The sequence below is a fragment of the Bufo gargarizans genome, chromosome 3, assembly GCF_014858855.1.
Source record: "Bufo gargarizans isolate SCDJY-AF-19 chromosome 3, ASM1485885v1, whole genome shotgun sequence".
NCBI lineage: Eukaryota > Metazoa > Chordata > Amphibia > Anura > Bufonidae > Bufo > Bufo gargarizans.
Window position 1 is genome coordinate 475,483,662 of NC_058082.1, and position 20,872 is coordinate 475,504,533.

Here is a 20,872-nt window from a genome sequence, read left to right on the forward strand (position 1 = left end):
AAAAGAACTGATCAGTTTTATCCTAATGCATTCTGAATGGAGAGTCAGTCCTTCAGGATGCATCAGGATGTCTTCTGTTCAGTCTTTTTGACTGATCAGGCTTTTCAGAAAAACGTAGCATGCAGTATTTTTACCTCCGGCCAAAAAGCCTGAACACTTTGACTGAACGCCTGATCAGGCTTTTTTTCCATTGACTTGCATTAACGCCGGATCCGGCCCCGTGTGTTCAGTCAAAACGGATCCGGCTTTTGCATGTTAAACCCGAAAAATGTGAAAAAAAAGTTAAAGTCCATAAATGGCGGATCCGTTTTTTCCAATGCATTTTTCCATTGTGATCGAAAGCCTGATCAGGATTCAAATGTAATCCGTTTTCACACGTTTTTCCGGATCCGGCGGGCAGTTCCAGTGTCGGAATTGAACGCCGGATTAAAACAACGCTAGTGTGAAAGTAGCCTCAGAATGGCTGGATAAGTAAAAGCATTTTAAAGTTATCACGACATAAAGTGACACATGTCAGATTTGCAAAAATCAGTCTGGTCCTTAAGGTGAAAAAATGGCCCGGTTCTTAAGGGGTTAAACAAAAATGGAAGTCATAAGGATGATCACAGAGATTGCATGACTCAGTCTGCACATTGGCTTCCATTGATAAAGGTGCTGATCCGATTATGGATCGGAGCCGAAAGGAGCCCTAAGTTAGAGCTGTATGCCATCGTTATTTTTTGTTTAAATTAACTTGAACAAAACCCTGTCACCTTCCATTGATGTTGTATTAGAGATATGTCATCCACATACAACTGTATACAAACTGATTATGGCACAAAGCGCCACAACACATTCTCCGAGAAGACTACAGTTATGGCAAAATTAGTTTTTAGCACTTATATCTTATAATGCTCTTGAAAACTTGAGCTGTTAGGTGGAAAGTTACACATTTTGCTCACCTTATTATGTTACTTAAATCTTCTTTTACATCATGCCATTTTTAGGTCCAAACATCATGCCTATTAATTTCCTAATATAATTTTTCATTGTTTCTGAGCTGAGTCTTTTATATAGCGCTCCATATCTACTGCACAGACATAGATGTAAATTGTAAATGATAACAGTCACCACTAGGGGGAGATAAGCAGCTTACTGCATTCTGTTCTATTACTGAGTTAACTTAAAGGGAGTCTGTCACCACATTTGACCATATTAGACAGATCCTATAGCGTTATATGTGCCACCCAGCAGTTAAAAACAGTACCTTTGTTGCATATAACCGAGTCTTCTTTCTGCCAAAAATGAACTTTGAAGATTGTGTAAACGAGCCCTCTCAAGTGCCCAGGGTGGTGTCTCAATCTTCCGAGCCCAAGACCGGACCTCCCTAACGGCTCATAACCCTGCCCTCCTTGTGCCTGTGCCCGCCCGTTTACTCCCCTCCCCTCGCCTTTTCCATTGCGGCTGCGCGGACAAATTCGTAGCCGGCGCATGCGCAGTAGGTATTGCGATGCCCTGCCAGGACCGGGCATCGCATTGCGCATGCGCCAGCTACGAGTCTCGTAGCTGGCGCATGCGCAATGCGATGCCCGGTCCTGGCAGGGCATCGCAATACCTACTGCGCATGCGCCGGCTACGAATTTGTCCGCGCAGCCGCAATGGAAAAGGCGAGGGGAGGGGAGTAAACGGGCGGGCACAGGCACAAGGAGGGCAGGGTTATGAGCCGTTAGGGAGGTCCGGTCTTGGGCTCGGAAGATTGAGACACCACCCTGGGCACTTGAGAGGGCTCGTTTACACAATCTTCAAAGTTCATTTTTGGCAGAAAGAAGACTCGGTTATATGCAACAAAGGTACTGTTTTTAACTGCTGGGTGGCACATATAACGCTATAGGATCTGTCTAATATGGTCAAATGTGGTGACAGACTCCCTTTAATAACAGCATGCAGTAGGTTATTAAGCTCCCTCTAGTGGTGGCTGCAGGTATCTTTCAAATGTTGTATGTATGCTGGAAGCTCTGGATCAACAAAGCTAAGCAAAACAGACATATCAAGACATTTTGAACCTATTTAAATTAAAAAAAGAGGACATTTCCTTTGACAATACTAAATCCACTAACACAAAACAAAATCTTTTCATCTGCTCTAAATGGTAAGAGCACTCGCCATTTTCAATCTCCGGAGAGATCTATGGCTAAGGACTCATAAGGCATCATACACTTCATAAGATGTTATCTACTGCGCTATGAAAATCAAGAAATTTGCTTTGAAATTACCCTTTCTCAAGATTCCCTAGGGCTGATCACATGTAATCTGTGGGGGGAGCCCGGCAGAGAGTGTCCCATTCCCCTGTATTGCCACCACAGGAGAAACAAAGTGAAATGAATGAACTTTCTGTGTAATGTGTGGATATGATAGGTCCTCCAGGTAAAGAGATTCTTTTTGTAGCCACTCTGCCCTCTGGTTAATAGACCCCCTTTTCTTAACTCAGAGTTCTGTAATAATAGATTTGACAATGAGGTTTCTAAACTAGAACAACCCCAAAAACCTCTGTACGTCATATAATATGATTTTATTGTACTGTACAGTAATAGAGGATCAGTATCCACCATTACCTGAGCACTTGCGATACTTCCAATGATTACTTCAGTATAAAAAGAAGTTAAAGGGATTGTCAAAGAGGAGACGATCAGAGCAATGATACTCTGAATCCCGGACAACCCCTTTAATTTTTAGAGTCAAAGATGACTCTGCCTTAGAGGTGAGACGATACCTTAAAAGAGATGAAGAGAACATACACTTACTGCATTGCGTTCCACTAGGAAGAAGATTATGGTATTGGTGAAGAATCGAATTACTACATATAGAGCTTGTATACACTATACAAGCAGAGACAGACATCACACTCTTACCTCTGCCGATTCGGACTGAGGCATTACTGAGATTATTTTTCATCAGCCCAGAATTTCCAGGGTCTTCATTGATTATCCCTAAATTTGTGTTCCATTTGGTCCAGTTAACCTCATCAACTCTGCAAGTAACAAGCAGGCAATACTTAGAGATCATATAAAATAATGATATTGTTATATTTTATCTAATACAGGTGAAACTCAAAAACTAAACCACGCCCCTGACACTGTTAGGCCACGGTCCTCCACTCCGCAGCTGATGGGGATTTAAAAAAAATGAAGGTAAAAATCAACTTCTGTCAGCTGCAGAGGTGGGAGGGAGGGTGACTTTCTCCCTGCAGCTCACACTCAGACAGCACAGTGCTCCTGTCTGAGAATGAGCTGTTCAAAAGGACATGAGCCGGACGGAGGGCAGGGAGTCTGAAAGCTGGACTGTCTGGCCACCCTAGGGGCAGGCAGCTGTGGAGGTCACAGTTAAGGGGACGGTCTACTATAAAGATCAGTGTTAAGGGGCATATTGCTGTAGAGGCCACTGTTAAGGGGTCGGGGTGTTGTGGAAATCAATGTTAAGGAGATGGGGTACTGTGGAGGTCACTAATAAAGGGGCGGCTGCTGTGGAGGTCACTGTTAAGGGGGCGGGATGCTGTGGTGGTCACTGTTAAAGGAGCGGGTGCTGTGGAGGTCTTTGTTAAGGGGGCATGGAACGGTGGAGGTCACAGTTAAGGGGATGGTCCGCTGTGGAGGTCACTGTTAAGGGGCGGGTTATTGTGGAAATCATTGTTAATGAGACTGGGTACTGTGGAAGTCACTAATAAAGGGACGGCCGCTGTGGAAGTCACTGTTAAAGGGCACTGTGGATGTTACTGTTAAGGGGGCAGGCACTGTGGAGGTCACTGTTAAGGGAGGAGGGGACTGTGGAGGCCACTATTAAAGGGGCAACGGGGTACTGTGAGGTCACTGTTAAGGCAGTGGGGTACTGTGAGGTCACTGTTAAAGGAGCGGGGTACAGTGGGTCACTGTTAAGGGAGCGGGGTACTGTGGCAGTGATTGTTAAAGGGGCAGTCACTGTGGAGGTCTCTCTTAAGGAAGCCAGGATTGGTGGAGGTCACTGTCCCCTGTAAAGGTCACTGTCAAGGGGGTGGGGTGCTGGGGAACTCACTGTTGAAGGGGCAGGCTGCTCTGAAGTTCAAAGTTAAGGGGGTGACCTGCTGTGGAGGTCCCATTTTAAGGAGACAGGGCACTGTGGGGGGGGGGGGGGGGTCAGTGTTAAGGGGTTTGGGGGCTGTTGAGGTCACTGTTAAGGGGGCAGGGTACTGTAGATGTCACTGTTATAGTGGATACTGTCGACATCTTTTAACAACACACACAAACATTAAGTGCAATAGATGAAATATACCCGTGCGAAGATACAGTATATTTCAGAAAGTCTGATAATTGGGAATGTGTTTACAGTAGTGTTGGTCGAGCACCAAAGTGCTTGGGTGCTCGAGTAGAACACTCCGGGATGCTCGGGTGCTCTACCGAGCACCCAAGCACAATGGTAGTCAATGGGAGAACCCGAGCTTTAAACCAGGCACCCCCTGCAATAAAGAGGGGAGGGTGTCTCGTTCATAGTAAAAGGTCAGAAATTGATGGAAACACCACTGAAATGGTTTGGGAACAGCATGGGGAGGATGTCTGGATGCATCTTGGACTTCTAGGTCGCTGCTGGGAACGATGTTGGACAAGTAGTATGCCACTAATATGCACAAAACCGAATATAAATTCGATTTTAGAGGAAAAATTGTTAGGAAACATTTTTTCTTGTATATTTACTTGTATATAAAGTGCAAGTGCTGCCAAAAATTACAAGGAAGGGGCACTCCGATACAACCTGTATATCACATAAAGGAGGGCCTCATTCACATTGTGGTACAATTGTTCAGGTAGTGTGAATCCTACACTCCAAGCCTATGCACTAAGGGAAAGGGCTGCCAAAAATTACAAGGAACCGGCACTCCAATACACCCTTTATTACACATAAAGGAGGGCATCATACACACCCTTGAAAAATTATGATTGATGGCCTGCTAGTGACCCTCAAAAACATTAGGAGCAAGAGCCTGCTGGTGACCCTCTAAAACATTAGGGGTGAGAGTCTGCTGCTGAGCTGACCATCTAAAACATTAGGGGTGAGGGCCTGCTGCTGAGCTGACCATCTAAAAAATTTTGTGGGCGAGGGCCTGCTTCCGAGCTGACCATCTAAAACATTATGGGCGAGGGCCTGCTGCCGAGCTGACCATCTAAAAAAATGTGTGGGCGAGGGCCTGCTGCCGAGATGACCATCTAAAAATTTAGGGGTGAGGGTCTGCTGCTGAGCTGACCCTCTAAAACATTATAGTTGAGGGCCTGCTGGTGACCCTCAAAAACATTATGGGTGAGGGCCTGCTGGTGACTCTCTAAAACATGGGTGAGAGCCCGCTGCTGAGCTGACCCTCTAAAACATTAGGAGTGAGGGCAGCCTAATAAGCATGTTGATATGATGGAGGAGGAGGACGAGAAAAGGGAGATTGAACCATATACCCTTTTTAGTGGTGGAAGGGGTGCATGGGAATACAGTGTATTCAATACACCATAAAAGCCTAATTTAGAGTGCCTTTATGTTCAGCTGCTTTCCTCTGGTGGAGTAGAGAAGTCAGGGGCAATCCAAGCCTTGTTCATTTTTATAACAGTCAACTGGTCAGCATTTTCAGTTGACAGGCGTATACGCTTATCAGTTATTATGCCCCCAGCAGCACCTCCAAGGCGTAGAGCACCAGTTCGTGCCACGTGTCCAGCTTGGACACCCAATAGTTGTAAGGCACACAGGGATCACTGAGGACGCTGACACGGTCTGCTACGTACTCCTTCACCATCTTCCAAAATGTTTTCCTCCTTGTGACACTAGGCCGCGCATCAGGTTGAGGGTGCTGGCGGGGTGTCATAAAACTGTCCCAGGCCTTGGAGAGTGTTGCCCTGCCTCTGTTGGAACTGCTGTGTGTTCCCCTCGTTCCCCCTCATCAGTTGGCCAAGGAACTACGTACTCTGCAGCCAGCGTTGTCAGCTAGAAATTTTTTGAGCAATTTTTCCACAAGGATTCTGGTATTGCACCATTTTGCTGGTCCTCTCCGCCACAGGAATGAGAGATGAGAAGTTCTCTTTATAGCGGGGGTCAAGAAGGGTGAACAACTAGTAATCAGTGTTGGCCACAATGCGTACAATGCGAGGGTCACTGGAAAGGCAGCATAACATAAAGTCTGCCATGTGTGCCAGAGTCCCAACAGACAAGACTTCGCTGTCCTCATCAGGAGGATGACTCTCAATCGCCTCATCCTCTTCCTCCTCTTCTACCCATCCATGCTGAACAGATGGAATAAAACAGTCTCCTGCTCCTCCTCATCATCCAATTCGCGCTAAGAAGACGAACTGAGGGTGGTTGGCTATCACCCTGTGTACTTTCTTCCCCCATTTCCACCTCTTCCACATGCAAAGTGTCCGCCTTAATTGTGAGCAGCGAGCGTTTAAGTAGACACAGAAGTGGGATGATTACGCTGATAATAGCGTTACCGCCGCTCACCATCTGTGTTGATTCCTCAAAGTTGCGTAAAACCTCACAGAGGTCAGACATCAATGCCCACTCGTAGCTTGTGAAGAGCGGAAGCAGACTGGAAAGGCGACGACCATGTTTCAGCTGGTATTCCACTATTGCCCTCTGCTGCTCACAAAGCCTGGCCAACATGTGGAACGTTGAGTTCCAGCGCGTGCTCATGTCGCACAACAGTCGGTGAACTGGCAATTGCAAGCGCTGCTGCAGCATTAACAGACCGGCGGAAGCTGTCGATGACTTGCGGAAATGGGCACACACGCGGCGCACCTTCACAAGTAGCTCAGGCAAATTGGGGTAGGTTTTAAGAAACCGCTAAACCACTAGGTTGAAAACGTGTGCTAGGCATGGTATGTGTGTGAGCTTGTCGAGCTCCAAAGCCGCAACCAAGTTACGGCCATAGCGATGAATACAGCTCCTCAGAATATCCAAGTGTGGGATCACTTGTTTGCCAAGACTGTCCATGGTGGGTGGAAGAAGTATCATGGTGAGGATTCTGTTGACCAGACTCTTGGCTACTGAGACTGGACTTTGTGGAAGACAGGGTGGTGCTTAACCGACTGGAAGTATTATCTGCTGCAATCCAACCAACCACCTGGTCACACTGGTAGGACTTCAAGAGTGGTGTCCTGCGCCACCCTGCAAACTGGGATATGAAGCTAGGTATCGTGGATGAGTGTGTTTCTTGTGCTCTGGCAGCGGGCACAGTTTCACCACGCCCAGGGCCATCAGCAGCATGGCCACTTCCCCGTCTCTTACTGCTCGCCTTGCGCATATTAAATGGTATACACTCACCTAAAGAATTATTAGGAACACCTGTTCTATTTCTCATTAATGCGATTATCTAGTCAACCAATCACATGGCAGTTGCTTCAATGCATGTAGGGTTGTGGTCCTGGTCAAGACAATCTCCTGAACTCCAAACTGAATGTCAGAATGGGAAAGAAAAGGTGATTTAAGCAATTTTGAGCGTGGCATGGTTGTTGGTGCCAGATGGGCCTGTCTGAGTATTTCACAATCTGCTCAGTTACTGGGATTTTCACGCACAACCATTTCTAGGGTTTACAAAGAATGGTGTGAAAAGGGAAAAACATCCAGTATGCAGCAGTCCTGTGGGCGAAAATGCCATGTTGATGCTAGAGGTCAGAGGAGAATGGGCCGACTGATTCAAGCTGATAGAAGAGCAACGTTGACTGAAATAACCACTTGTTACAACCGAGGTATGCAGCAAAGCATTTGTGAAGCCACAACACGCACAACCTTGAGGCGGATGGGCTACAACAGCAGAAGACCCCACCGGGTACCACTCATCTCCACTACAAATAGGAAAAAGAGGCTACAATTTGCACGAGCTCACCAAAATTGGACTGTTGAAGACTGGAAAAATGTTGCCTGGTCTGATGAGTCTCGATTTCTGTTGAGACATTCAAATGGTAGAGTCCGAATTTGGCGTAAACAGAATGAGAACATGTATTCATCATGCCTTGTTACCACTGTGCAGGCTGGTGGTGGTGGTGTAATGGTGTGGGGGATGTTTTCTGGGCACACTTTAGGCCCCTTAGTGCCAATTGGCCATCGTTTAAATGCCACGGGCTACTTGAGCATTGTTTCTGACCATGTCCATCCCTTCATGACCACCATGTACCCATCCTCTGATGGCTACTTCCAGCAGGATAATGCACTATGTCACAAAGCTCGAATCATTTCAAATTGGTTTCTTGAACATGACAATGAGTTCACTGTGCTAAAATGGCCCCCACAGTCACCAGATCTCAACCCAATAGAGCATCTTTGGGATGTGGTGGAACGGGAGCTTCGTGCCCTGGATGTGCATCCCTCAAATCTCCATTCCCATGCTGCAAGGTGCACAGCAGATCCAGGCAGCGCTGCATAAAGGCTTATGGTTCACCCCTCCGGGAAACCAGCCCCCTTCTGGAGGTACACAACACAGAAACAAGTCTAGCAAACATACTGGACTACAAACACCAAGAGACCAGACATCTAACAACCATTAGACAAGACAACAACCACCCATACATAAACATCACCAAACATATGCAAGGGTAGTGAAGGGAGGACAGAGGGATGACAACGGAGAGACATCGCAGGAGACATCGATGTCCCACTAGGTGGCCCTCAAGGACTGGGCAGACAGAACACCCTGGACTGGAGCAGAGCTCCAGCACAAACAACGGCTGGAGTATAACTGACTCCAGCAAGGGAGCCACAGGTAATAAAACCCAAGTGACCACACCCAGCCAGAGAGTTAACCCTTCCAGCATCAGAGGAGGAACCAGGAGAAGGGGAGCAAAGAACACACATGCAGACAACCACGCGTTACCCCTGGCAACCGGCATGTACGGCAAAGGTGTTACAGTGTACAACACCGAGGCCATGACATTCCCATCATCTGCCGGTCCTGATGCTCCTGCTCCTCGTCACGCATTCCGTCAGCAATTGATCTCCAAAGCGATTGCCAAGAAACAACAGTATTCGTGCACTCATCCAACGCAGAAGTTGAACGTGCTTCTGGCCAAGTTGCTGAAGCTGCAGTCCCTCCCTTTCCAAATGGTGGACTCTGCACCTTTCAGAGAACTAATGGCTTGTGCCGAGCCGAGGTGGAGTGTCCCGAGCCGTCATTTCTTTGCCAAAAAGGCAGTACCAGCCCTGCACAAATATGTAGAAGAGAAGGTGGGCCAGTCCTTGAGCCTGTTGGTGTCTGCCAAAGTGCACGGCAGCGCCGAAGTGTGGAGTTGTAACTACGGTCAGGGACAGTACATGTCCTTTACGGCCCACTGGGTGAATGTGGTTCCTGCACAGACACACTAGCAACTTGGCCAGGTGACGCTGCTTCCGACTCTACGTTGCCACATGGTTGGTCCAGTGTCCGCCTCTGCCTCCTCATCCTCCATCGTGTCCTCAGCCTCCACTGCAGGGACAATGCAAAGTGCCCCTCCAGCATACCACATGTGCAGGGCACGGCGGTTTCTCGCTGTTCTGCATCTCGTTTGCCTGGGTGAACGGAGTCACACAGAGGAGGAACTGCTCCATGTCCTTCAGCAAGAAATTGAATCCTCGCTTTCTCCGCGACAACTCAAAATCGGAACCATGGTGACCGACAATGGGAAGAACATTATGTTGGTGCTGCGTCAAAGAGGGCTGAGCCATGCGCCCTGCATAGCACACGTGTTCAATCTGGTTGTCAAGCGGTTCCTGAAATCTTCCACCCATCTGCAAGACATCCTAAAAATGGCTAGGAAACTTTTCATGCACTTCAGCCACTCGTACACCTCAAAGCACACCCTCCTCGAGCTGCAGCGGCAGAATGGTATCCCCCAACATAGGCTGATATGCAATGTTTCCACCAGTTGGAATTCCAGCCTCCATATGTTGGACCGACTGTACGAACTGAAAAAGGCCATAAACGATTTCCTGATGATCCAGGCAGACTGGAATGCGTGACACCTGCCGTTTGGTCAGGTACTTTGAGGAGGCCACGTTATTTGTCAGTCGCCAGGACTACACAACGTGATTCCACTGCTTCATGTCCTGAAACAGATGATGGTAAATCTGGCTGGTCAGGGGACTGGAGACATGGCGCCTAGATCTCACGGCCACATGAGCCCTGTGGGGGCTGAACTGGAGGAGGAGGAGGACATTGGAGCACAAGCAATGTGTAGCTAAATGGGTGGTTTTGCTACACAGGTGACAAGAGAGGAGGAGCAGGAGCAGCCAGAGGAGCTACAGGGCGATGAAGAAGATGAGGCAGAGGACCCAGACCCACTGTGGCAGTATGCAGTGGAGATGGAGACAGGGAGTCCCTCCGAGTCACTTGCGCAAATGGCCCGCTGCATGCTCACTTGCTTGGGTAGTGACAGCCGTATTGTCACCAATTGGCAGAGGGATGACTTCTGGCTCTCCACATTGTTGGACCCTCGCTACTGGTCCAAAATAGGGGCCTTGTTTACACCCGCTGAGAGGTAGGATAAACTGAACTCCTATAGAGACATCCTACAGTATGTAGTCAGTTGGCCGCTGCCATAGTGTGGAGGTGGCGGCAGCATCAGGAGGCCACAGAGTGGCAAGGTGACATGGACATGAAGGTGGGTGGCAATACCAGTACCCGCTGAAGTGGCAGCTTCTGATCGGAGCCCCAGCAGTGTAAGCCTGGGGCTCCGATCGGTTACCATGGCAGCCAGGACGCAAGAAAAATTCAAATTGGGTGGAATTGGAAAAAACGCTACTCTGCGTTTATTCTATGGATTATTCTATGGATTTTGTTTTTACAGAGTTTCCTACATGGTAAAATGGACCTGTTACCTTCATTCACTGGGTCAGTACAATTACAGCAATACCACACACACACATACATACATATATACATACATATATATATATATATATATATATATATATATATAGACAGACATCAAAAGGATGAGGCAGCACTCCAGGTAAAGTGAAATGGTGGATCTTTTATTCCCTCTGCAACGTTTCAACCGTCTCAATATATATATATATATATATATATATATATATATATACCTTTGAAAATACTGATTTTGAATTTGCATTCCTTTATTTCTGAAGTTTGAATAAACATATTAAGTCATCTTAGGGGACTTGAAAATGCCATCATTAGATTGCTTCTCCCATAGACTGCAATGAATTACCATTGCAGTCTATGAGACATTCAATATGTTCCTATGGAGCCCTGTCACAGGCAGCACTCCATAGGAATGTATTGCTCAAGGCTACCACAGAGAATGAATGGTTCCCTTGATTGCCACGTAGTGTAGCCTTTCGCGCCTGGGAGCGCAGGGCTCCCGGAAGAAAGCCACGGCATCTGAGGGGTTATATGTCTGCTATGGCCTCTGAGAGGTTAAGTGTCTTGGATCAGCATTATTGCTGACATTGCCTCAAGATGTCTGCTGTGCAAAACAGCAGAAATCCGGTGGCTTTAAAGTGCAGACTTCTGCTGTACATGTACAGGTGGATATCTTTGAGGGGGTGAAGGAACACAGATGTTATTCAGAAAATCTCATATACATGAAGCAAATATGGTTCTTATTGCATGGCGTATTTTAATAGGGGCAATAAAGAACATAAGAGACTGGCAAATTAATTCTTCTGCTTGGAGAAAGGACTAGACATTTGCTATGATTATTAAGGGTGCTGATAAGACACATCCAAAATGCATCAACTATTTAGACTGTGTCTGTTTGTATCTTTTTCATTTGGCTGATTTTGAACATGTTTCAATAAAAGTTTTTACCACAACCGGAGGCTTTTCTTTTCTGCATTTGCTTGGTGTTGGTGCTGTCCTGCATTTTCTGTGCCCTGGGTTCCTATTTGTAACTTTGGTTTTTTGCTAAGGACTAGACATTGGTAAATTTCACACAGGGTGACCTCATCATACTACTGTAATTACCCCATGGTTTGCCTTTTAGGCTTTTGTCCTACATTGTCCTCTGCCACTGATAATCTAATGTGCTGGGAGTCCTAAATTTCCCAAATGCCAGGTCCCTGCCACTTAACAAGATGTTGGAAATAACGTACATTTTTAGCAGGGTAGATGGTCACCTCACTCTTGGTGTCAATACATGATACTTGGCTCATATGTAGTCAGTTTTCCTACATAAGTGATCATCTGTCTGCTTATACGAACCGTTCATTTATTGCTGCAAAATTAGTTAGGATTGTCAATCAGGACAATGTTTTACAGACACAGATGGAACTAAGAAAAGGTTGTCGTGGTTGTTGGGCATATTATTGTTGAGCCCTATAAGAAACTATTGATGCCTCTAAGGGGTCAGGATGGGCAGAAAGGCAGATGAGTATCCAACAATATAAAAAATGCTCCTGCAAGTCTGGTGACCATACATTTTCTCACTTGCCATATTCAGTTTGACTCACCCACACGGCAGTCTTAGGCCTCATGCACACGACCGTTGTGTGCATCCGTGGCCGTTGTGCCGTTTTCCGGTTTTTTTTTCGCGGACCCATTGACTTTCAATGGGTCAGTGGAAAAATCGGAAAATGCACCGTTTTGCAGCCGAGACCGTGATCTGTGTATCCTGTCTGTCAAAAAAATATGACCTGTCCTATTTTTTTGACGGACAACGGTTCACGGACCCATTCAAGTCAATGGGTCCGTGAAAGAACACGGATGCACACAAGATTGGCATCCGTGTCCGTGATCTGTGGCCGTAGGTTACTTTCATACAGACGGATCCGAAGATCCGTCTGCATAAAAGCTTTTTCAGAGCTGTTTTCACTTCGTGAAAACTCAGATCCGACAGTATATTTTAACACAGAGGCGTTCCCATAGTGATGGGGACGCTTCAGGTTAGAATATACTAAAAGAACTGTGTACATGACTGCCCCCTGCTGCCTGGCAGCAGGGGGCAGACCCCCCCCCTCCCTCCCCTGTAGTTAACACATTGGTGGCCAGTGCGGCCGCCCCCCCTCTCCCTCCCCTGTAGTTAACTCATTGGTAGCCAGTGGGCCCCCCCTCCCCTGTAGTTAACTCGTTGTTAGCCAGCCCCCCCCCTCCCCTGTAGTTAACTCGTTGGTGGCCAGTGGGCCCCCCCTCCCTCCGCTGTAGTTAACTCATTGGTGGCCAGTGGGCCCTCTCCCCTCTCTCCCCCTCCTAATTAAAATCTCCCCCCTATCATTGGTGGCAGTGAAGAGTACCGATCGGAGTCCCAGTTTAATCGCTCCTATCGGTAACCATGGCAACCGGGACGCTACTGCAGTCCCGGTTGCCATGGTTACTTAGCAATTTGTAGAAGCTTCATACTTACCTGCGAGCTGCGATGTCTGTGTCCGGCCGGGAGCTCCTCCTACTGGTAAGTGACAGATCATTAGGCAATGCACCGCACAGACCTGTCACATACCAGTAGGAGGAGCTCCCGGCTGGACACAGACATCGCAGCTCGCAGGTAAGTATAATGCTTCTACAAATTGCTAAGTAACCATGGCAACCGGGACTGCAGCAACGTCCCGGTTGCCATGGTTACTGATCGGAGCCCCAGCGATTAAACTGGGACTCCGATCGGTACTCTCCACTGCCACCAATGATAGGGGGGGAGATTTTAATTAGGAGGGGGAGGGAGGGGAGAGGGCCCACTGGCCACCAACGAGTTAACTACAGGGGAGGGAGGGGGGGCCCACTGGCCACCAACGAGTTAACTACAGGGGAGGGAGGGGGGGCCCACTGGCTACCAACGAGTTAACTACAGGTGAGGGAGGGGGGCCCACTGGCCACCAATGAGTTAACTATAGGGGGGGGGGCGGCTGCACTGGCCACCAATGAGTTAAAAACGGGGGGGGGGGGGGTCTGCCCCCTGCTGCCTGCCAGCACCTGCCAGGCAGCAGGGGGCAGTCATGTACACAGTTTTTTAGTATATTCTAACCTGAAGCGTTCCCATCACCATGGGAATGCCTCTGTGTTAGAATATACTGTCAGATCTGAGTTTCACGATGTAACTCATATCCGACAGTATATTCTAGCATAGAGGCGTTCCCATGGTGATGGGGACGCTTCAAGTTAAAATATACCATTGGATTGGAGAAAACTCCGATCCCATGGTATAAAGGGACTCCTGACTTTACATTAAAAGTCAATGAGGACGGATCCATTTGCAATTGCACCATATTGTGTCAACGTCAAACGGATCCGTCCCCATTGACTTGCATTGTAATTCAGGATGGATCCGTTTGGCTCCGCACGGCCAGGCGGACACCAAAACGACATTTTTTTCATGTCCGTGGATCCTCCAAAAATCAAGGAAGACCCACGGACGAAAACTGTCACGGATCACGGACCTACGGACTCCGTTTTTGCGGACCGTGAAAAAATACTGTCGTGTGCATGAGGCCTTAGTCTCCCAGCGCTGGCAGGAGGTGTGCCTCTCAATGGTCTGCCCATGTGTCATTCATACGGAAAACTCCGTAAATTGATGTGTGTGATATGCATAAATTTGATGTCATTACGTCTGATGGTTAGATTATACTGGAAAATCATAGTAAGTATAACGTAATCAGTTGAGATGTGCGGCCACGTCAGCTTCCTACAACCTACAAAGTAGCACCATGGGATTATGTATTTTTGTGGTCTCTGGTGACCTCAGGAAATTCTGTTACCTGAAGCAACATCTGTAATCCTCCTTTCCATCAGGTGTCAGTCCCACCAGGACAGATTTTCCAGACCGGTACTTACTTGTGAAGTAGTTCAGGAAACTTTTTTCTATATCAAGAATAGTAATTGCTCTCTGAAAAATAAACAGTTTTTTTAAAGATTGAGTATTGCACGAGTGCTCATATCAAGCATCTGATACCGCTTCATCTCTTCTGCTACAGTACCTAACAAAGAATGAAAAACATCTGTTCTTTTTATCTTACCTTGATGAAGGTTAAAGGGGTTGTCTCTCTTCAGCAAATGGCATTTATCATGTAGAGAAAGTTAATACAAGGCACTGACTAATGTATTGTTGTTCATTTTTTCATCACATTATACACTGCTCGTATCCAGGGGTTATGACTAGAGATGAGCGAATCAAAGTTGAAGAAGTGGAATTTGATCCGAATTTCAGGAAAAAATTGATTTGTACTGAAGCCAAATTTCCTCACACTTCATGGTAACGAATCGCATTTCTTCCTAAAATGGCTGCTGCACATGTTAGGTCATGGATCAAAGAACTCTGGGAATGAGGGATCTGTAAGCCGTGTACCGGGGTGGGCTCCCCAGGATACAATGAAGTCACGAACGAGGAAAGCACCCCCAACACCAGCTTTTGCCAAAACAAAATTTTACTTACCGTATTTTTTGCCCTATAAGACGCACCAAGGTTTTTGAGCAAGAAAATAAGAAAAAAAATATTTTAAGCCAAAAGGTGTGCTTTTGGTGGGTTTTGAACTAATGGTGGTCTGTTGATGACACTATTATGGGGGATCTGTGAATGATGCACTGTTATGGGGGTCTGTGGGTGACACTGTTATGGGGATCTGTGGATGGCACTGTTATGGGGGCATCTGTGGATGGGATGACACTGCTTTGGGGGGTATCTCTGGATGACACATAAAGAGCATCCACAGATCCCCCCCTATAACAGTGTCCCTGTGTAGTGTGAATGACCCCCCATACAGGGGGCAGGGGACAGCATCTAGTTTTGTAATGGCAGCGGAGCCCGGTGCAGTCAATGTATTCTATTGCACCGGGCCCCGCTAACTGTAGTAATCTTATCAAAGTGTAGGCATTGTTTAACAATAGAATTAATCTTCATTCCAGCAGCCTGTACTACTGTACTTACTAACTTCCGGAGCAGGCAGGAGGCCGGGCCGGAGGGTGGGCGGCTGTAGCATAACTCACTATGTCACACGCCTGCGCCGCCTGCTTCATTCATAAAGTGGGAGGAGCAGGCGCGTGACGTAGTGAGTTACGCTTCAGCCGTCCGCCATCCAGCCCAGCCTTCTGCCTGCCCTGGAAGTTAGTAAGTACAGTAGTACAGGCTACTGGAATGAAGATTAATTCTATTATTAAACAATGCCTACACTTCGATAAGATTACTACAGTGAGCAGGGCCCGGTGCAATAGACTACAGTGACTGCATCGGGCCCCGCTGCCATTTCTAAACCAGATGCCGGTCCCCAGCCCCTCCTCCCTCCCCGCTGATACACCCTTTGGCCGCACTGTGCAGCATGTGGTCGGCGGTGTATCAGTGTAAACTGCAGCATTCGCCCCCATAAGAAGCACTGCCATTTTTCCCACACTTTTGGGGGGGGGGGGAAAGTGAGTCTTATAGGGCGAAAAATACGGAATGTGGCAATAGACACAACCACAAATGCTGAGAACATACAATAAATGTACATACACCCAGCCCGAAGGCTGAGAACCTTGTGTTGCACAGCACGACGCCCTCCGATGGATGCAGGAGGAAAGGGCAGTAATTTACCTAATGGTGGGCACAACTAAACTGCCACAACTTACCTGTTATTACCCTAAAAGAACAAGAATCACTGTATGGGTGTGTGGTACTGGCTGGCCTGCTGTGCAGCACAACAGCTTACAATCTTACACAGATCTACAGTATTTCTCCTGCCATAACTAGTCCTGTAGCACGTTCCTGAGTATTCCTTCTGAGTGGGGATTTATCAGCTCTCCAAGGTAAAATGTCCCTTTAAGTTATGGAGTCCTTGCAATAAACAGTATTAACACTTGTGGCCTGACACAAACAGAAACCCTAACTAACTACAGGCCTGGTCTCACTCTCCAGGCGCCAACACTGTAATGAGGTGCATGCCCGATCTTACTGACCCGGGTCTGCTTTGCATCCGCTGGTGACTCCAAACAGAACAAACGTCTCTCCAACAAGCATGCGGTACCGCAGTGTATGTTGCTTTGTTCCTCTGCTCTCATCAGTGTTCCTGGCCGCAATCTTCCTTCCTCTGGACAGGGTCAGGGTCTTGGACATGATCAGCTTCACTCAGCTGCAGCTCTGGTATCTGAGGGTTGCTCTCGCACCTGAATGCCGTCAGACTCTCTGCTCTAAGATGGCTCCTCTGTCTTACTCTTTCTCTCCAAACCTTGTGTAAACCCCACCTCTCTCATGAATATGGAAATATATGTGCAGTCTGTAGTTGTGTTAGGAAACAGCAGCATCTTGTGGCCAAACAGCAGAATGTCAGTCCAGAACATTTAATTTAATCACTCACACAAACAGTGTTCCGACAAGGAGAGCTGTTTCCCCATCTCACAGATCTCCCACAATGCCATGCATGCAGCCAGTCAGCAGTCAGCCAGCCCCTGTGATGTCACAACCCTATAAGTAGCCTCAGCCATCTTGAATTCTGCCATTTTCCAGTGTACTTAGTGCAGGGAGAGATGTCAGCAGGTGCTAGGGACAGTGCTAAGAAAAACTTAATTGTGCTGAAAAAACTATTTACAAGTTCAGGGAAAGATTATTCAAGATGTAGGGAAAGGATAGGGATGCATTATCTACGCTATAAAAGGAGAACAGGGTACATAGGAGAGTGTACAGCCTGGATAATAGGAGCGATTCTATTACACCTTGCTGCACTAATTAGGGATCCAAATAGCAGTTATACTGCTGCTTTTAGGTTGTTTGCACTATATGATAGCTCAGTAATTCCAGCAAACCTTGCTTGTGATTGCGGTGCAAGTTCTGTGATACAGCCATTTACGGGGTGTATTAATAGTAAAGATACGTACATCCTATTAGCCGTTCTGCAGTAAAATTTGATTGTTATCCTTTTTTTTTGGGGGGGGGGGGGGGTTATTCATAGTAAAAAGAATACTTCTTAATTGGCGTTCTGCGGTGAAGTTACCATGTACTACAGGTATTTACGAGGTGTATTAATAGGAAATATACCTCCTGCTGCCACATCACCACTCTGTGGTCTCTTCATGCTTCTGCCACCTCACCACTATGTCATTGAGCCACTCTGTGGACTTCTCATGCGGTTCCAACCCTCCCCACTTCATGACTGGGCCACTATTTTGCCTTTTCCATTCCATTCACGTGTCATTTCTGTTTTGGATCCACTCCTGTTTCTTTTTGGCTTTAGTAAACTGATGGATTACTGACCAAATGCTGACCGAGTGAAGGCGGATGCTCAACAGACAGGATCCGTTTTTTGGGGTGTATTGTTCTGACGGATCAGAGAAAGGGCAAAATAATCAGTGACGTCAACACAAACTTACTGCTGACACCCTCTCCACTCTGTCGGGGGACTCTACTTGTATAAGCGGTTAATAGAACGGGTTCTGTTGACATCTATGTGGAATCAGCTGATGACTGTGTAAAAGGAGTGCGCTTCTTCTTGACGCTAACATTGACCTGTAAGGCTGAGTTCATACTTGAGTTATTTGGTCAGTTTTGGCCCCGTGACTGCTCTAATAAGTGAAGTGTGCAGTGATTCTAAGAGCAACGCCTGTCATCTGCATGTCATACTGACTCACAGTATAATTTTACTACCAAAGCAGACTCCCTATGCGTGTTACTGCAAGGCACAGTGTTCTACACCACTATAAAGACTCTCTGCAGCCAGGAAATAGCAGTTTTTTTACGTAATTCGCCGCAAATAAATTCGGAACGCCGCCCCTGGGTACTTGCGAGCCCTCATTTACATACCATTATACCCTCGTGTTTGCAGCTTTACAAAATTGGACCAAAACAAGAAAGGTACTGTTATTATCGTGCGTGTGTGTGCAAGAACGCAATGTGAGCAGTGTAGAACATGAAAAGTTGGTGATAGACTGCCTTTAACAGGCATATTTATTTTTTTAAACATATTAAAGGGTCACTCCACTAAACTCATATTTTTTTTTTGTCTCCTTAAAATCCTTATGCTGCGATTTCTCAATATATAGGGCTATTACTCCGTTTGGTTCAGTAATTATAGAAAAAAACTGACTTTTATAATATGCAAATTACCTCTCTAGCAGCAGGTAGGGCGGCTACCTGCTGCTAGCAGCCGCATCCTCCATTCATAATGACGCCCCCTCCTGCGCCGATGACCTCACATGTACACCCGGCGCAGGCGCACTGAGGATGGAGCGGCCGAGCGAGCGTCCTCCACTGAGTGCGCCTGCGCCAACTGAAGACCGGCGCGAGATTTAAAACGCAGACAGGGCCAGTCAGAAAACGAGCGCGTCCGCTGGCCCTGTTAATCAAAATGAGGAGGGGGCGTCATTATGAATGGAGGATGCGGCTGCTAGCAACAGGTAGCCGCCCTACCTGCTGCTAGAGAGGTAATTTGCATATTATAAAAGTCAGTTTTTTTTATATAACTACTGAACCAAACAGAGTAATAGCCATATATATTAAGAAAACGCAGCATAAGGATTTTAAGGAGACAAAAAAAAAAAATATGAGTTTAGTGGAGTGACAGAAGCCCTTTGAGTCATCTTAGGGGACTTGAAAATGCCATCATTAGATTGCTTCTCCCATAGACTGCAATGAATTACCATTGCAGTCTATGAGACATTCAATATGTTCCTATGGAGCCCTGTCACAGGCAGCACTCCATAGGAATGTATTGCTCAAGGCTACCACGGAGAACGAATGGTTCCTTGATTGCCACTCAGTGTAGCCTTTCATGCCTGGGAGCGCAGTGCTCCCGGAAGAAAGCCACGGCATCTGAGGGGTTATATGTCTGCTATGGCCTCTGAGAGGTTAAGTGTCTGGGATCAGCATTATTGCTAATTGCAGACATTGCCTCCTGGTGTCTGCTGTGCAAAAAAGCTGAAATCCGGTCGCTTTAAAGTGCAGACTTCCGCTGTACATGTACAGGTGGATATCTTTGAGGGGGTGAAGGAACACAGATGTTATTCAGAAAATATCATATACATGGAGCAAATATGGTTCTTATTGCATGGCGTATTTTAATAGGGGCAATAAAGAGCATAAGAGACTGGCAAATTAATTCTTCTGCCGCACGGTTCTTTATACCTGGAGCTAACATCGACCTGTAAGGCCGAGTTCAAACTTTAGTTATTTGGTCAGTTTTAGCCCCGTAACTGCCCAAATAAGTGAAGTGTGCAGTGATTCTAAGAGCGACTCCTGTCATACGGACTCACAGTATTATTTCACTACCACAGCAGACTCCCTATGTGTGTTACAGGCAAGGCACAGTGTTCTACATCACTATACAGGCTCTCTGCAGCCAGGAAATAGCTGTTTTTAACGCAATTCACCGCGAATAAATTCAGATCGAACCAGATTTTTCCCCAAAAAATTGGCAAACTGGCGAATCAATTTTTTTTGAAATTCTCTCATCTCTAGTTATGATCACCCTGCAATCCAGCAGCTGTGACCATGATCGCACACTATAGGAAAAAGTGCCAGACTATCTGGTGGCTGGGAATATAGGAGCACGCATGCACAGCAGCTTCTGTCCTGGCCACCTCGTATCTGCACTGCAGCAGTGGTCGTAACTTGGAACCAAAGCTAAGTTCAGTTCCAAGTTTTAAAGTGGTTTTCCAGTTTAAAAATCAACTACCGAAGTTATTCAACAAAGTCATGCCCGACTTCGGCTCATCGTAGCCCATACATTTAAATACTGTACGGAGACGGATCTCTGCACAGTATTATTCTGAAGTTTTAAACGAAGCGACTTTGGATGTAGCATCCGAAGCTTGCTTCGCTCATCACTGGTTGTAACCCCTGGAAATGAGCCATGTATAATGTGATGGAAAAATGAATCCAGCGAGGAAAGGAAGCAATATGGACAATAACAATACATTAGGAAGTGGCTTGTATAAACTTTTTTTACATGATAAGTGCCATTTGCTGAAGTGACACGACCCCTTTAAGGTACCATAATAGTATTAGCATTGTAC

General features: G+C 46.8%; 1 protein-coding gene across 1 annotated transcript in view; it reads right to left on the reverse strand.

Annotated features, from left to right (window-relative positions):
• Positions 1 to 1,944: 1,944 nt before the first annotated feature.
• The window catches only part of TRPV1 (transient receptor potential cation channel subfamily V member 1), a 76,902-nt gene continuing 57,974 nt past the window's right edge, over positions 1,945 to 20,872 (reverse strand). The window contains exons 14-16 of the mRNA XM_044285758.1: positions 14,656 to 14,783; positions 2,889 to 3,007; positions 1,945 to 2,042 (exon numbers count right to left, since the gene is read on the reverse strand). Of these exons, the coding sequence (XP_044141693.1) occupies positions 1,945 to 2,042; positions 2,889 to 3,007; positions 14,656 to 14,783 (345 nt within the window). The remainder of the gene's footprint in view (positions 2,043 to 2,888; positions 3,008 to 14,655; positions 14,784 to 20,872) is intronic.